This window comes from Protobothrops mucrosquamatus, unplaced genomic scaffold (assembly GCF_001527695.2).
Source record: "Protobothrops mucrosquamatus isolate PMUCROS unplaced genomic scaffold, P.Mucros_1.0 scaffold1454, whole genome shotgun sequence".
Classification (NCBI taxonomy): domain Eukaryota; kingdom Metazoa; phylum Chordata; class Lepidosauria; order Squamata; family Viperidae; genus Protobothrops; species Protobothrops mucrosquamatus.
The window spans coordinates 45,273-62,671 of NW_015387632.1; the positions used below are offsets into that span (position 1 = coordinate 45,273).

The following is a 17,399-nucleotide window of genomic DNA, read 5'->3' on the forward strand; positions in this document are numbered from 1 at the left end:
TCACCTGCAGCTTGTGTACATAGCCAAGGGCAGCTCTTGTTATGTCACTTGCAAACTATTTCCTTCCTCTTTGGGGTATTGATAATACAACAGATTCCTGTTAAGGTAAAAATCCTTCTTTTCATATTACTTCAAAGAAGGTCATGTTACAAAGGCAAGCATAATTTGAAGGTAGGAGATGAGGCCTACCAAGTTGCTTGAAATGGCCAAAGGAAGTTCACTGTGGAAATTAAGCATTTTTTCAACATTGACTTCTAAAAACTGGAAGGGCAGTTAAACACCAAAAGTATTCAACCAAGTCTCTAAATCAGACATGTCAAACACAAGGCCCAGGGGCCAGATGCGGCCCGCGAAGTGGTTTCATGTGGCCCGCGAAGCCATCCTGGAAACAGTGAGGGAACGGCCCCCACTGCCTTGGCCCAGGCCAGCCAGGAGCCAATGTACAATTTTGTGGTGGCCATCTTGGCACTTGCCCTGGTGGATCATGCCTTGGCACTTGCCCTGGTCCCATCCCCTTCTGCCAGAGATCCTCAGATCTGTCCCACTCCTGCCCAGGCCCCCACAGGCACCCTTGACGCGAATGATGTAGAGCTGGCCACGCCAACCCAGTAGGCCACACCCACTCCATCCACGCCCACCTAGTAGGCTGCACCCACTCTGGCCACACACTCCCACCCCCCCCAAGGGCAACTGCAATGCTGATGTGGCCCTCAGTGAAATTGAGTTTGACACCCCTGCTCTAAATCAATCCACATTTCTGAAAACAAAATCCATCTCTATGCCTGAAAGTTGTCATTAGCTACCTCTATATTCTGCAATTCTGCAAAACTGGAAGAATTGGAGGTTCTACAGTGAAGTTGGTGGAACAATGTTTAGTCATACACAGTTAGGCTAACAACAGGAAGAGCCAGATTAAAATGCCTATTCATATCAACTTCAGGAATTGTACATTTACCAAATATTGGGGAAGGCTGCTATATTTCAAAACAGAGTAGATCACAAATCAATGATAGTTAAGGATAGCTAAAAGAAAAACTCACATCATTATAGAANTCTCGGAGAAAAGGTGGCGGAACTCAAACCTGGCCACGCCCTCATCAAACCCTAGGACCGCCCCTTTAGAGAACAGGAATGCAAGTAAAATTTGGGAGGGGCTATTTCCGGTGTGGGAGGGGCTATTTCTGGTGCGGCCGGCCCGGAAAAAGGTGCCGGAACGCGGTTCCGCCGCGTTCCGGCTGAAAAAAAGCCCTGGTCTTATCTACTACTCATAGGAGAGACCCAAGAATAACTTGTTCTCTTGTCATTTTCAGAATCAGAGACTACAAAATACATCCACCTTCATTCCACATGTCCATGATTCAGTATCATTCCATAAAGTGGGATTAATGACATACAATTATGCTGAAATAGCTGCAGGCTAACATTTGGGTGTGTTGCACAGTCATTAATTAAGAAACTTAGTAGCACTCTCACCTGATCATTTCCTTTTAGCTTCTCAGCTATTGTCAGGTGATATAGGAGAGAGCTATAATCTGTTGACTAGTTCAACGCCTAATTTCCCTTTGAATGCCTGTAAAAATAGGACCTTGCTCTATTGCCTTGGCTAAAGACATCTTTCTTTTCCTGTGGAGGATAAATTTGGTCCCTTTTGAATAGGAGGTTGCAAGGTTTCTTGCTCTCTTATTGTCTCCTTTACTTTTGCAGGATTCTTGAGATATATGAATATGACATATTTTTGTAACAAAGGGGCGGTCCATCCTCTATTGCAATGTGACCAAGCATATTCATCAAATAGTGAATTAAATGAATTTATTTGCAACTATAACTACAGTGTTTACAGTACTCAGCTAGATAGGTCAGTGGTCTGATTCTATAAAAAATAGTTTCTTGCTTTAATCTAGGACAGGGGTAGGCAACCTTGGCTCTTTTATGACTCGTGGACTTCAACTCCCAGAATTCCTGAGCCAGCCATGGTGGCTCAGGAATTCTGGGAGTTGAAGTCCACGAGCCATAAAAGAGCCAAGGTTGCCTACCCCTGATCTAGGCTGTCATACATTATAATATTAGCTGTGCTTGTGAAATGTTTTCCTTGTGCAGCCGCCCAGCATAGTGTCTGTTTAAAGTCCACTTCCAGGACAATTTGCATTTGAACATGCTTTCTGCAGTTTATAGGAATTGCAGTTCAAAAATCACCGGAAGAGTACCGTATTGGGGAAAGACTGTCTTTGAAAATTACACTTCTTCAGCGCTATCCAGGAGACAGAAAGAGTTATGTGTCTTTCTCAATGAAGTATTGCCAGCCTTATTCTCAACACTGGGCAAGGAACTTTCTTTTGAGGGACCAGAATACCCTGTTTCAGTGCAAGTCTTTCAGAGTTCACAGAACATGACCTCTCCAAGACTTCAGGTTTGAAAAGCCAATATCTGCTTGTGTGCCCCATGTTCCTGATTATTAGAAGCATTCATTCTGACCTGAAGAGGCATCAATTTAAAAAAAAAAAACATCTAGAACAGGGGTCCTCAACCTTGGCAACTTTAAGACTTGTGGACTTCAACTCCCAGAATTCCTCAGCCAGCAGCTGGCTGAGGAATTCTGGGAGTTGAAGTCCACAAGTCTTAAAGTTGCCAAGGTTGAGGACCCCTGATCTAGAAGATCCTAATTTCTGTCTGCCTTACAGTGTCTTCTTCCAAAATGTTTCTACTGCTGGCAGCTGAGCTTCATAGCCATCATGTCTGTAGTACTTGACTTTGTAATACGTGTGTTTGGGGTGAGGGAGTGAGATGTTAGAACTGGACGCCTTAAAAATAGAGAATGTAAACAATCGGTTGAAACATCTTCAGAAAGAATGCTATCGGTGTGTGGAACAAGGTTACGTTCGATACTATAGTCGTAAGATAAGACCGACAAAAAGTGTAATATAAAAGGGTCTGATGGTTACAAGGCAAAACATAAATGGCTTTTCCCTGACTACCATACAAGGCAAAACACAGTGTGCTGCCACAGTGACATTGATTAAAATATCTTTATGCAGGACAATTTGTGGTGAATGATGGAACTATTAGCATACTTTCTCCAGCCTCCTTACCCTTCCATCCGTTTTCAGCTTGAAAGAAACATAACAAATTTAGCTTCTGGTAATTTTCATTACTATTGGGAATAGTCTTTCCTGATCAATACATTACATGGGACTTTTATTTCCATGATCTGCTCTAACAGAATAAAATAGCTGTGCAGTTTGCTTGTACTGCAGTTGCAATGCAATCAGCACTGGGCTTCTCATATTTTTTCTGCTGTTTTCTTTGTTTACTGAATGTTTTAGGGAAAGAAACACTCCGAGTGTGTGTGTAAATAAGTCAAAAGTCTTCAAAACTAGGGCACTGTCAAAAGTAATTCTGCTGTTGTGAGTGATATATTGGGTAAGCAATCCTGCACAGGTTATTATTAGCATGTTAGAGCACATATTCTGATGGCATGATCTGAAGATCGATAGTGAAATACAGTATAATTTAATTAAAAGAACAGCCATAAAACTCACAGATAAGAGTGGGCTTCTGATTTTCCAGTAGTTATTTAGAATTTAACAAGACACTTTTTGCAATTCTGTTCTGTGGCACAACAAACTTTTCTCTCACCCCCCCAAAAAAAATGAATCAAGAGATGATAGCAATCACAACACTTTCCATGGCCCCAGATGCTCTTTTTCTATCAACTGCACAATGGCTACCTTTTGAATTGTAGTAGAATCAGTGTAGACGTGAGTGTGTTATAAGGCATATTTGTGGAGTCTTGGAAAAAATCCAATTATACCTCAAACCTTGTAATTATTCATTTAGTACAATGGCACACCCAAGGAAGAAATCTATACATTTAAGAACTATTTTAAGGGATCAAATTGCGTTATCATATATATTAATGTATTGCCTACTTTTCTACATTTGAACTTGCTTTTTTCCCCCAAAAAGCTTCCCATTTAGACAGTGTTGAGATTTTCATCGGCAATAAAGAATGGTGTCACATGTTCAAAGTACAGAACCCTTAAAGTGATTGAAGAGATAGGTCAATACTGCAGCTACATCCTTTTTTTTTTTAGAGAGAGGAAATCTCGAAGGTATAGAGAGAAGAGTTGTTTAACTTTGTTTCATGACCTCCCAGGTAAACATTTGATTTTTTTTTCCTGCCTAGGGATGGTAACTAGACAGTTTGGTTCATTTGCATAAAAAAATCCTGTCACTCAAGCAACTAATGAAGAATTCAATTTCTGTTTATTCTTTTTTAATGAAACCTTATGTGTATAATGGTGGATATGGATGATTCTCCCCCCAAATGTTAGTGTACACCAGGGATAGTCAACCTTGGCTCTTTTATGACTCGTGGACTTCAACTCCCAGAATTCCTGAGCCAGCATGGCTGGCTCAGGAATTCTGGGAGTTGAAGTCCACGAGTCATAAAAGAGCCAAGGTTGACTATCCCTGGTGTACAAATATACCTATTTGGATTAGCAGGACTCTTGAGCACTAAGTTGTACTGCTTTTTTTTCAATCCATTTATTAAAAAGTGTACAGTGAGTTTAGGATTTTAGCTGATACCTTTTTAACTGATAAAGTTTTTAAATTATTCTAATTATCTTAACTGTGTACCACATCAGCAATATTTAAAAGCAGGAGGCGAGGGGAGTAAAAATATTCTTACTAAGCATGTTTTGGCTATACATATACATTGGAAGCAGATATACTGTAGTCTTCATTTTCCTGAGTAGTGACCAGGACCAATTTTTTAAGTTTTTATTATCAAAAATGTCATCCAGCTCAAAGATAGTTTTGGAAAATGTGTACCTGCCTAACTCACTTTTCCAAATATATTATATTTCATACAAGTTTTAATTTAACTTGTATTGTTTAGAGCAGATTCCTCAACATAATATCAAAGCACTGAGATCCATCCTATATGAAATTATAGTGAATGCCTATCTTATTGTAATTGGTTGTGTTTTTAAAATATTTGTTGAAATAATACTTTTTAAAGATACAATGCTGTGTTACAATTACTCCTTTGACATTTCTCATTTTAATGATGAATTATTGTCAGGACGAGCTGTTGTCTAATTTAGATAGTAACCCCCATGCCCATTCTTCCCAAATTTGTAGACATTTTTCCAACTCAAAATGCCTTCCCAGTTGTTTTTTCCCCATGTCATCACAAATGTTTGTTTGCTGTGATAAATAAACTGTTGAAAAGAGGTGATTAAATGGTCATAGATGGGAACAGCTTGAAGACTAGTAGTAGTGAGACAAGAGCCCTGTCCCCTTCCCCAGTTTTACTTTGATAATAATAATAATAATAATAATAATAATAATAATAATAATAATAATAATAATAATAATAATAATAATAATAATAATAATAATAATAATAATAATAATAAAGTTGGAAGGGACTTGGAGGTCATCTAGTCCAACCCCCTGCTCAGGCAGGAAACCCTATACCATTTCAGACAAATGGCTGTCCAGTCTCTTCTTAAAAACTTCCAGTGTTGGCGCATTCACCGCTTCTGGAGGCAGGTTGTTCCACTGGTTAATTGTTCTAACTGTCAGGAAGTTTCTCCTTAGTTCTAGATTGCTTCTCTCCTTAGTTAGTTTCCTGCCTTCAGACACTTTGGAGAATAGCTTGACTCCCTCTTCTTTGTGGCAGCCAACAAAGTTCACATTGCATGAATTTATGTGCAACATTTTCTTAAGCTGTAATTTCTATATGTCATCAGCATCATGTAATTTCTTTGATCCATTTGGAATATTATGGGCACTCTTACAAAATGAATGAGATGATGGATTTGATCAAAACACCTGTGAACACCTGGGAGGTTTATTTTTAAACATTCATTAAACAAATAAAATTAGGACAAGAAGCCTGGTGTGTATCACAGAAGATAATGGCAGGAACATTAATCATCTCTGCCTTCTCTATTGGTGACCCAAATGATAGAAGACATGAACATAATGCTGAAAGCAAACTGTTCAGTCAATTGAAGATCTCCTAGATATAATCTAATTTTGGGATCTGGATACTCTGCAGAAGTTATTGTTTAGTATGTATTAGCCTGTATTTAATCTAGACCAGGGTAGGCAACCTTGGCTCTTTTATGACTTGTGGACTTCAACTCCCAGAATTCCTGAGCCAGCATGGCTGGCTCAGGAATTCTGGGAGTTGATATCCCGAGTCATAAAAGAGCCAAGATTGCCTACCCCTGAAATTCTAGACATTTCTGAGAGCTTGATTTATCTGTGTGTTTTTTTCTCTCCCCCCCCCCCCAGGTCGTCCAGGGCCTAGTAATTGGAAGATTAACCAGTCGCTATACTGAGCGGTCTTTGCTTATGCTGAGTGTTATTGTTTTATGTGGCGTTGGCATTGCTATGGTAAGATTCAACACAATTTTGTACTGCTTTGGATTACAAAATGCTGGAATAACGTCCACTGCAGATTATGCAGTTGAATCTCAAGAAAGAAATGGGAAGTAAACAAAAATTATATCTGTAAAATGCATTCATATAGACAGCAATAATCAATGAAATAGTGAAAATATACGATGTTTTCCAAAAATTCAAATGCCATCTGGCTGAAACGGCTCATCGCTTGGGCTCATATATTTAAAATTAAAGGGCCCCCTTTCACCAGGCTAACCTAGGACCAAGAGTTTCTGCTCTATGATTTCTTAGTTTTTAACAGTAACACCAGTGCTGATCACAACATGATATTAAAATCTGAGCAAAATAAGCTTCAATTTGGAGAACAAAGTAAAGTTCAGTAAGAAGTACAGATAGTCCTTGACTTACAACAGTTCATTTAGTGACTGTTCAAAGTTACAGCAGCACTGAAAAAATGTGACTTAGGATTGTTTTTCACACTTACGAATGTTGCAGCATCTCCATGGTCACGTGATGAAAATTAAAATGCTTGGCAACTGACTCATATTTATGACGGTTGCAGTGTCCTGGGGTCATGTGTTCACCTTTTGTGACCTTCTGACAAGCAAAGTCAATGGGGAAGCCAGATTCACTTAACAACTGTATTACTAACTTAATAACTGAAGTGATTCACTTAACAACTGTGTCAAGAAAGGTCATAAAATTGGGCAAAACTCACTTAACAAATGTCTCATATAAATTTTGAGCTCAATTGTGGTTGTAAGTCGAGAACCACCTGAACATTGAGACACACAGCCACATACACACCCAGCATCTAGCTTTTGATGCATCTGGGAGAAAAGGCTTACTGTGAGAAAGGGACCACATAAACGTTAAAAGAAAGGGGCCAGAAAAAGATTCCCAGAATTACTCTTGACAGAAAAGTGAGGCTGATGTCCTCTTTGCAAATAAAACTTTTTGAAAGCTTTGAGCTTAAGCATCCAATAAGCAAATGTCTTTGCCTTTGAAGGAAAAAAAAACTCTTGATACAACTTGAACTGATCCCCAGGAACATCCATGCCTGAACAAAGTGTGCAGCTGATATAGCTAGCTGATAAAAAAGATTTATATAAGGAAGACATTTAACAAAGATCTCAAGTTACACTTCCCTCATCCGCCCCCGTAGAATCACTTCCCCTCCGTGGCCTCCGAAATATGCGGGGCTGAAATTAACTGAGGCCAGCTGTGCTGAAAAGGAGCCCTGCAAAGGTTTAGGTAACAGATGAAGGGGGAAAAAATGAGGTGAAATAGAGAGCAGTAAACAAGATGCCCCAAGTCTCAAGCTGGGGCCAGACAGAGTTCAGCCTGATAATTTTTCAGAGGAGGCATTTTGGGAATAAACGATGGTCTTGGAGCGGAAGCCACAGCCCAATAATAGAAAAGCTACAGAAAGTTGAGGCTCACTTCCATTTAATTCTTAGGTGACAGGTGACAGGAAGAATTTTCTATTTGAAAACTTAAATAATTGTTACTAGTTAGAGTAGATCAGAGATAAAGTTGTGTGATTCCTTCAGTGATGCGCCTCACTGACCCAGCTAGAATTGTCAATGATTTCAGAAATACTAGATCAGGGGTCTTCAAACTTGGCCCTATATATGACTTGTGGACTTCAACTCCCAGAATTCCTCAGCCAGTGTGCCTGGCTGAGGAATTCTGGGGGTTGAAGTCCACAAGTCATAAAAGGGCCAAGTTTGAAGACTCCTGTACTAGATGTTATAATTTGACTACTTCTGAATGGCCCTAAGTGTCACATCCCTAGGAACTAGTCTGGCAGAATAACCATGCAAAAGTCTCCTAAACTGAGAATGTTTTAAAATTGTCATCTAAGTTTTAGTTAATATTAAAAAGGCAACACTCAAATTTATTTTGGGTGGCACTAGAGAATATGCCATTGTGTGAAATGAAAACATCAAGCATTCTCTTTGAGCTTAGTGAGCTGATATTGGATTTTTCTCACCACCCCAGGATCTTGAACAATGTATTTTGCAAATACAGAGAAAAGGAAGACTGGAGGCAGAGCATTACTTCAGAAAATTTGAAAGATGTATTTATTTACAAAGCATTCTTACAGTGCTGAAGAGAAGACAAGGCAACAGATTGGAGTTGGGCAGGCAAAGCAAGAAATTGAGCTTTAAGAGCTAACACATAGAGAGCAGAGGTGTCTGCAGGGTGGGGGCAAAAAAGTCTAAGATGGCAACTTCAATGGTGCAATCAAAGCTTCACTTATTTTTAATGTGAATCTCATATGCAACTCAAATTTTTCTAAGATCAAAGACTTTTTGTTCAAATAGTGCAATCAAGAAACTCAGGACACTCTCATTTGTTGGGCCATTGACTTCAAAGAATTTTTTAAAATAGAGAACAAATTTCAGGGATGGAAAGCTCATATGAACATTTTGCCACCAATCCCACAGCTTCTCGGAGTCTTAAGAAAAGCCATGGTGACTTTTGTTTTATTCCCCATGATTCTTGATTCCTTATTTCTGTGATCAATCAGCCATATTTTTTGTCATCAGACTTTGCATTATCATGGCAGCAACATGTTTGATTCCTCTTGTCTCTGCTGCACACTGCAGAATGAAAAGATAGCTGGTATGATAGCCATGAGTTATATTTCTGTCTCAGAAAATTCTTACCAGGCATAACACAGATTAATTGTAAAGATTTGTTCTTCAAGCTGGATCAAAATTTTGCTGGAAGTTGTCTATGAGCAAGGCAAATAGGAAGCTGTTCTATAACAGGGCTTCTAGGAAAGAATTGATGAACTGAAGATGATTCCTCCAAGAGTGAAGCCAACAATCATGGAGGAATGAAGATCTGGTGAGTGGACCAGCTCTTTGGGATTCCGTCACCCATAAGTGCTCCAGGTGTTCCTCATGAGGGAACTGCAAGACAGTGGCCTCCAGTAGGTTGGGAATTCTGGGAATGAGGGACCACCTTCTTTGTCCAAACCATGGTCAGCACCTTTATGGATGCTGAGTTTGCATACTTCTTTTTTTAATCCCTTTTGGAAATTGCTCATTAACTGCTTTTCGGCTATCAAGAACCTTTGGAAGAAGTTTTACAGTACCAGGTGAATCTTCTTGAATTCTTTGTGAAAGAAACTTTAAATATTAGTTTAAGGGCTTAAAAACCTTTTTTTTAAAAAAATAATCAGCAAAAGGGTGATTACACTGTTAATTTTGGAAAAGTACAGACTGACTAAGGGTGCAGATGCATTCAAAATAAGGAGGGAATGCTACTGTTTTCAATTCTTTTTTTTAAAAAGCGTAATATGATGAGATTAAAAGTTGGACACTAGCGGTAACCAGAAGGAACTAAAGATTATAATTAAAGGAAAAGAAAGAATTTGACTTACCAGTACAGAACAGAGCACGATACCTCAACATTGGACATATTGAGGGATGTTTGTGAACAATGAACCCAGAAGTTAATTTTAAAAGTATCTGCCATTATAGACAGGTTGTGTTTAAAAGATGTTATGGAAGAGGAACAAGTTTTACCGGATGAGACTGATCCGAAAGTGGTTTAAAAATGACAGGCTACAATGATATGGAAAAAGTTGTTACACTGGATATATGAATGAAACCAGCTGATGTTTTAATACTTAAAAGGGATATACAAACAAAAAGTGCAACCTGGGTAACATCCCTATATTGGATTTACAAAAGTGACTTTTAAGGTTTTGAAGAATTTTGTGAAAAGTGACGAAAATGAAAAGAATGCAAGTTCTAGGACAGTGGTGGCAAACCTATGGCACGCGTGCCAGAGACGGCACTCAGAGCCCTCTCTGTGGGCATGCGTGCCATGCCCCGGAGATGGCAACCGGCCCTCTTCAACCAGCCACCTGCTAACTCGCCGAGGTCCCACGTAGCTAGATGCATCCCAGCACCCATGCGCTCGCTGGCCTCTGTGTGCGGGAGCCGATGGTGTCAGGCAGCCGCCTCGGCCCCTGCCTCACCTTGCCCTGTGACAATGGCACCCCCGCTCTGCCTCGCCTTGCCTCGCCTCACCTTGCAGGACGAGCCTCCTGCCCACCGCCCCACCTGCCAGAGACTCCCTGGATCTCCCCCAACCCTGCCCGGCCCCCACAGGCGTCCCTCCCCATGAGCAACATTGAGGGGATCACGCCAACCTTGGCCACACCCACCCAATCTGCCATGACCACCACAGCCACGCCCACCCAGTGGGCCATGCCCACCTGGCACCCTGCAATAAATAAGTGGGTTTTGGGTTGCAGTTTGGGCACTCGGTCTCTAAAAGGTTCGCCATCACTGTTCTAGGACATTATTTGAAGGGATTAAGCCAATAACTTTCTACAGACAAGCCTTTCCCATCGACTGCCACTTGATCCTTTCAACTCAGAAAGCCAAGGATTGAATTAATGACTTTCTGCACACAAACTAGGCTAGGGTGTCTACCACTGAACGTCTCCCCAAACTGAAGAAATCCTAGAAAGTCATTCCAAGATCTAGAGCCCATGTTTATGTTGAATTAAGATTTTAAGCATCTCTACTACAATGTTGTAGTACCAAAAGATTGTCCTTGCCGTACTGCATATGCAAAGTGATCTGCATAACTGAGAGACATTTTAGCTCATTGAAGTTCAATTAACTTGCAAGTGAGCAAGCCAAACTGGTTCCCCAAATCCTAAGTTCCGTGTATTTGGACAAGCATGATTTAATGTTAATTATCTGTGCAGATATTGCTGTGCATATCATATTAGGGAAATGTCATGTTGCAAAGATTAGCCCCAAGACAGTTCTGGGAAAGGATCTTGGAAAACAACCAAGAAAGTACCTAAATATGCTGCTTCCTTTCTTGAGCTAAAGCCATGTTAGGAGAATATTTTTCTCATATACAGGCTACATTAGTGCAGGCTGATGCAGCAAACTTTGAAGGTAAATGATTGAATCAGTCACGGAAAATGTGATGTTCAACAGGCCCAACCCATCCTCTCAGGGCTCCATAGCGTCCTAATTCACAGGGATTCAGTTATCTTAGACGATGAGTCACTCTATGGATAATTGAAAGTAGAAACTTCCTGGACTGTTAAAAGGTCTCCATTATATATGGCAATATTTGATTCCTAGGAGACTGGAGAAATGAATATTCTGCTGCAATTTATCCTCTAGGTTAGAAGCTCTTGGCAGGGACCTTCAAGTACTAACAGGTCTTTTCCATTAGGAATAGTCTTAATCTGCTCATCAACTGTCCATTGTGTATTTAAACTAGAAAAATCCTGATTAAATCAGAACAAAGAGTGAGCAGTGGAGTTGATCTGCTGGAAAGAGGGGAAATACAAACAATTAGTAATAATCAAGCCAGCATGTTGTAAGGATTACAAGTTTCATCCACAATATGTGACTATCCAAAGAACTGTGTCAGATCAGCTGACACTTCTGCTGAGACTATGTGAAGAGAGGGAATAATTTTTGTCTATATTGTTATACAGTAGTGGAAGCAGGAGATGCTATAGACAAGTGATGGCGAACCTTTTAGAAACTGAGTGCCCAAAAACCACCACCTCACCCCCCGGGCCCGCTGCGCCCTGCCCGCTGGGCCACCCACTACCTGAACGGCCCGCCACAGATCACCCAGGCAGCCCAGCAGTGCCATGGTGGTCATGCCCTCCGCCCGTGCCCCCCAGCATCATCTGTGTGCGACGGGGCGCGAGGGCGGAGTCTTGTCCTGTTGCCCGGCTACCATGTCCTTGGCTGTGCTGCTTCGTGTGGGCCACGCCCATGGGTGACTTTCCTCCAGGGGGGCTGCTGGTGAGGAGGGGGCTGTGGGAGGAGGCAGGGCTGGAGCGACGGTACGTGTGCCCCCAGAGAGGGCTCCGAGTGCCACCTCTGGCACGCGTGCCATAGGTTCGCCACCACTGCTATAGACATTCCCCCATTAAAAATTGTCAGTATTGGTTCCCCTGCTAACATAAGCAGCCTTCATCTATGAAAATAATTATTAAGTCAGTAGTCATGTGGTGGTCCAATATTGTCTACGATATGTACTAATCCTCAGAACTATCACTATGGACTTTAAGACACGGATAATAGTTCCAGCTCTTCTTATTTGCAAGTTGTTGCTGCTAGACGTTGTACCAGTGAACCATTCTGCTCCTCTGATAGTGGTTCAAGAAGGAGAAAAAGGTGAATTGTGCCAAATCCAAAAGGTGTTAGGCTCTGTCCCAGAGTCCCCTGGGGTGAAGAAACAAACATCAAACAGTTCAGCTATATCCTGCCACTAACAAGACTATATAGATGTGTCCTGTCATAAAAATCTAATAATAACTGCCCTAAACAAATATCAACTAAGCTTCTTAATAGCATCTGTGGCCATTTGTTCCAGATCATCAGGACCTGATAGGTGTCTCTTTATTTCAGAAGCTGCCTTCTCCTGAGCAATCCGTATTCTGCTCTTTGGAAAACTCGTCGCCTACATCCTTCCCAAGTCATTTAGGCAAATAGAATGGAACCAAGTACTGCTAGTCCTCGGTTTATGGCTGGGGTAGTCAATCTTGGCTCTTTTATGACTCGTGGACTTCAACTCCCAGAATTCCTGAGCCAGCACAGCTGGCTCAGGAATTCTGGGAGTTGAAGTCCACGAGTCATAAAAGAGCCAAGGTTGACTACCCCTGGTTTATGGTTACAGTTGGGCCCAACATTTCAGTTGCTAAATGAGACATTTGTTAAGTGACTTTTGCTCCATTTTATGACTTTTCTTGCCACGTTAAGTGAATCACTGCAGGGGTTAAGTTAGTAACAGAGTTGTTAAGTGAAATTAGCTTCCCCATTGACTTTAGTGGTCAGAAGGTTGCAAAAGGGAATTGCATAACCCCGGGACGCTGCAACTGTCATAAATATGAGTCAGTTTCCGAGCGTCTGAATCTTGATCACGTGACCACGGGGATGCCGCAATGGTCGTGAGTGTGAAAAACGGTCATAAGTCCCTTTTTCAGCGCCGGTGTAACTTTGAACAGTCACTAAATGAACTGTTGCAAGTCGAGGACTGCCTGTAGTCCCTCTATCCCAATATGTTTTGGGACAAGTAGATTTGAAATCACTTGTGGAACCTGCAAAATTGGTTAAGAAGCTCTTCCTGAATATCAGTATCTCGTTTTTTGTGACCTGCTACTCTTTTTTTCTCACAGGTCCTGATGACCAATGTATTTCATTATTGCCTCATTGTGCCCCCCATGGTGTTTTCCTTCAGTATTGTTGGTGTCATTACCGATATCATCCTGACCAAATCAGTCCCTGTTTCCGACACAGGTAAAGGCTTTACATCTTTCTGTTTCCGATTAATGTTTCCTTTTGGGTGTGCTTCTTGGTTTTGGTTCACTGCTTTCCAAAGATGTGCATTGGCAACGGTCTGGCACATCAGGCTCTTCCTAGGACCTTTTCAGGGCTCTGCAGGAAGCAATGCCAAGTTCCAAAGTCTCTGCAGATCTCACATAATTGGATCCAGAAGAAAAGGGTCATCTTACTGGAATTGCATATCTGCCAAGCTGGTGAATACTAGTCAGAATTGAAAGAGCTAGAGTTACAAAAAAAAAATGCCTGCAAGGAAGCCAGTGACCCATAATATTTAATGATCCAGTTGTTAGGGAAGAAGTAAAATCTTGCAGCATTTCCTGAGATTAATTTTCTAGTGAATGTTCTTTTTGGGATAGTTCTTTCTGCCTGGACTTTGGATGATGTGTATCCCTAACTGCACTTCAAGACAGATCCCACCCCATTACACAGCCAAGCAACTCTCATACCTCAATGTTCTTTTCTCAACTGATAACTCCAATCAGAAATCTTTCAGAACTACATTTCCTAGTCATTGAGATTACATGTGGGTTGATGGCAGTAATCATGCCTATGGGCCACACATGGAAGGGCTAATTCTCAGAGCTTTAGTTGTTTTAGAACAGTGTTTCTCAACCTTGACAATTTTAAGGCATGTGGACTTCAACTCCCAGAATTCCACAGCCAGCATTGCTGGCTGCGGAATTCTGGGAGTTGAAGTCCACATGCCTTAAAATTGTCAAGGTTGAGAAACACTGTCTTAGAATGATGCTTCCTCTCTCAGGAATCCAGGGGTAGGCAACCTTGGCTCTTTTATGACTCGTGGACTTCAACTCCCAGAATTCCTGAGCCAGCCATGCTGGCTCAGGAATTCTGGGAGTTGAAGTCCACGAGTCATAAAAGAGCCAACCAACGGATGGGGACGCGGATTGGCTATGGATTTCTTGATGTAAGATCGTAAATTTGTAGAGGATTCCACAACGGATCCTTCGTTATGCACTAAAAATACCGCTACCAGACTTTATTAAACGACCAACTATTTGACAGGTCTCTTTGATTCACTCTTAGATTTGAATTAATAGATTCATTTATAACCCTTCCAAGAGTGCGAATCAAATTTTAAGAAAAACACGGCTGAAATTAAGTTTGATATTGCTGGCATAGTGTTTATAGCCGGAACATTCTCTGCCCTCACTCCTTATTGGGTTCTGTCCAAAGCTTTTGAAATGAAGGGTGGTGGGGAGGTTGAAAGCGGCAGCTGCAACTGGTCCAGACTGTCTCTCAAAAGAGCTTTTGTAAGGGAGAGGAGCCTGCTCAGCTTGCTTCCTTGGCCCAGAGGCAACCTGAATCACATAAGGAAGGAAGCCAGTTTAGCGGCTTATCCTGAGTCTGATTTGCGTAGATGATTATGAGTTGACAATTGAGAAGGACTGCTTACATTGGCTTAAAAGCAGCAGAAAACTAGGAACAAGACTCAGGAGTAGAGTAGACTAGAAACAGGATTTCAGGACTCAAAGGAATAGACGAAAGGGTGCCTGTGTGCCTGGCTGCTCATACAAATTGCAAAAAACAAAACAAAAAAATAGTCTATGGATTTCCAGATCAACCCCCATGTGTTATGGATATATGTGTCAAATCTTTCAGCAGGAGGGGGCTGGGACTTGGGGATATTAAATAGGGAATGACAAGTCACTGGCTAAAATATGTTTGGAATTTGTGCTATATTTAAGTTTGAGGGTTTGAACTGAAGCACAGAAGAGCCTTGAACATAAGCTGGTAGCTAGCACAGTGCCTATCGTTTCAGCTCTAAAAAATAAACCTCGCAAAGAACTGCTGGCCTTCAAAGAAAGTAAACTAGGGTCAGCATGTGCCAATGGAGAAAAATATTAAACATTTAGGCTATCTTTATTAAATCCATACCTAGCAATTACTGCAGTGCAAGTGACTCCCAAGCTAACACAATTATTAAAAAAAAAAGAAAAAAAGCTTCAACACCTATTTTTGGCCAGGGGTGGAGCTGCACGTTACCTCCGTCACCAGTAGATTTCCTCCTTCACACCCATTGCCATTCCCTGTCAGTGGAAAGTATCCCATTAAATGACTGATTCTCTTGATCAAGGGTCCTCAAACGTGGCCCTTTTATGACTTGTGGACTTCAACTCCCAGAATTCCTCAGCCAGGCATGCTGGTTGAGGAATTCTGGGACTTGAAGTCCACAAGTCATAAAAGGGTCAAGTTTGAAGACCCCTGCACTTGATGAACTCTTGGTGTGCAATTATTTATATTCTCGTTTTGCTGTCAAGCAGGTAGTACTCTTCCAGCTAAGAAAATTTCCAGATAATTTAAGAAACATAAGTAAGAAAAGTACATCAAATAGATCTTTATATTCAAATCAAATGAAACTCTTCATAATAATGCATAGCTAATACATAAATCATAGTTTCACTAATTAGGAATGAAGCTGCAGTCCAGTCTTCTATATATTTCTCCTTTTCTAACTCTGGATACAAGAAATATGAAACTTTTGCTTTCAGTACAATGAACCATAATTCTGGATTATGTTCAAGTGAGGGTCACCAGCTATTATAACAAACCAGGAATTAAAATCGTAATCACATGGTGATGTATCTATCTATCTATCTATCTATCTATCTATCTATCTATCTATCTATCTATCTATCATCTATCTCTATCATGAGATATCCAGGATTTTAAAATCCCACAAAATTAAAGCAACATTCAGCTGTCTTTGCACATATTAAATTATTACAGAGTTCAGTAGAACAAAACTAAATATATATATAAACTTTCGGGGGGGAGAGAAATCTATTATAATGCTGGTAAAGAAGCAAATGCTGTATTGAAAAACTGGCTTTTTTATGCATTATTTCAATTGCCCAAGGAATCCAATAATGTGTAAATTCAACAGCTTATTTATATACTGATTATTGAGCAAGATGTTCATTGCAGCCATGACACCTAAAATGGGGCCAGCATTAGAACTGTCCTGTTCACAGAACTCTGTCAAGGAGCCAGTGGAGCAATTAATGTGTTGGGGAAATACCAAAAGAGTCAACTGATCAAATTGTCAACCTCGAATGGTTAATTTTAACCAGTGCACAGGATTAACCTAGCTCCACCCAGTGAGCTGTACTGTGGGAACCCAACTTGTTGACCCATATTACTTGCCTAGTCATCTGAGAAAAAGAGGTGAAGGGTCAGGGGCTGAGAACCCATTGCCAAGATCTGATGGCACAGAACATACCTTCCAAACACTGATTGGCTGTAATGGCCAAGCTTCACCTTCTTCTCCCTGCCTCATCCTCTGGGAAAGAGCTAGTGATGGCATTATGATGATGATGGTGGGAAGACTTCCGGTGGCAGGCGATTTCGCTGGTCGCAGCTGTTTGCTGCCTCCCGCCTGTTTTGCGTAAAAGCCGGTTTGACAACCAGCATCTGCTGTCAAACGGCTTGATACCTTTCCCCTGGGCATAAGGGGATCGGTGAGCTGCCCGGGGTAGGAGTTGAGTTCCCGAGTCGTCCTATACGGACGATGTAGGCGAGAACTCCTCCGGAGCCCCGAGGATTCTCCGCGATCCAGGACGCCTTCGCTTCGGCGAAGCAAGAAGCCGCCGCCACCGCTGCAAC

At 41.3% G+C, this 17,399-nt stretch overlaps 1 protein-coding gene across 1 annotated transcript in view; it reads left to right on the forward strand.

The window, feature by feature from the left end:
- Positions 1 to 17,399, forward strand: part of SLC22A18 (solute carrier family 22 member 18) — a gene marked incomplete at its 5' end in the record, with an annotated part of 65,040 nt that overhangs the window by 45,141 nt on the left and 2,500 nt on the right. The window contains 2 exons of the mRNA XM_015822065.1: positions 6,310 to 6,411; positions 13,610 to 13,730. Coding sequence (XP_015677551.1) covers positions 6,310 to 6,411; positions 13,610 to 13,730 — 223 coding nt within the window. The remainder of the gene's footprint in view (positions 1 to 6,309; positions 6,412 to 13,609; positions 13,731 to 17,399) is intronic.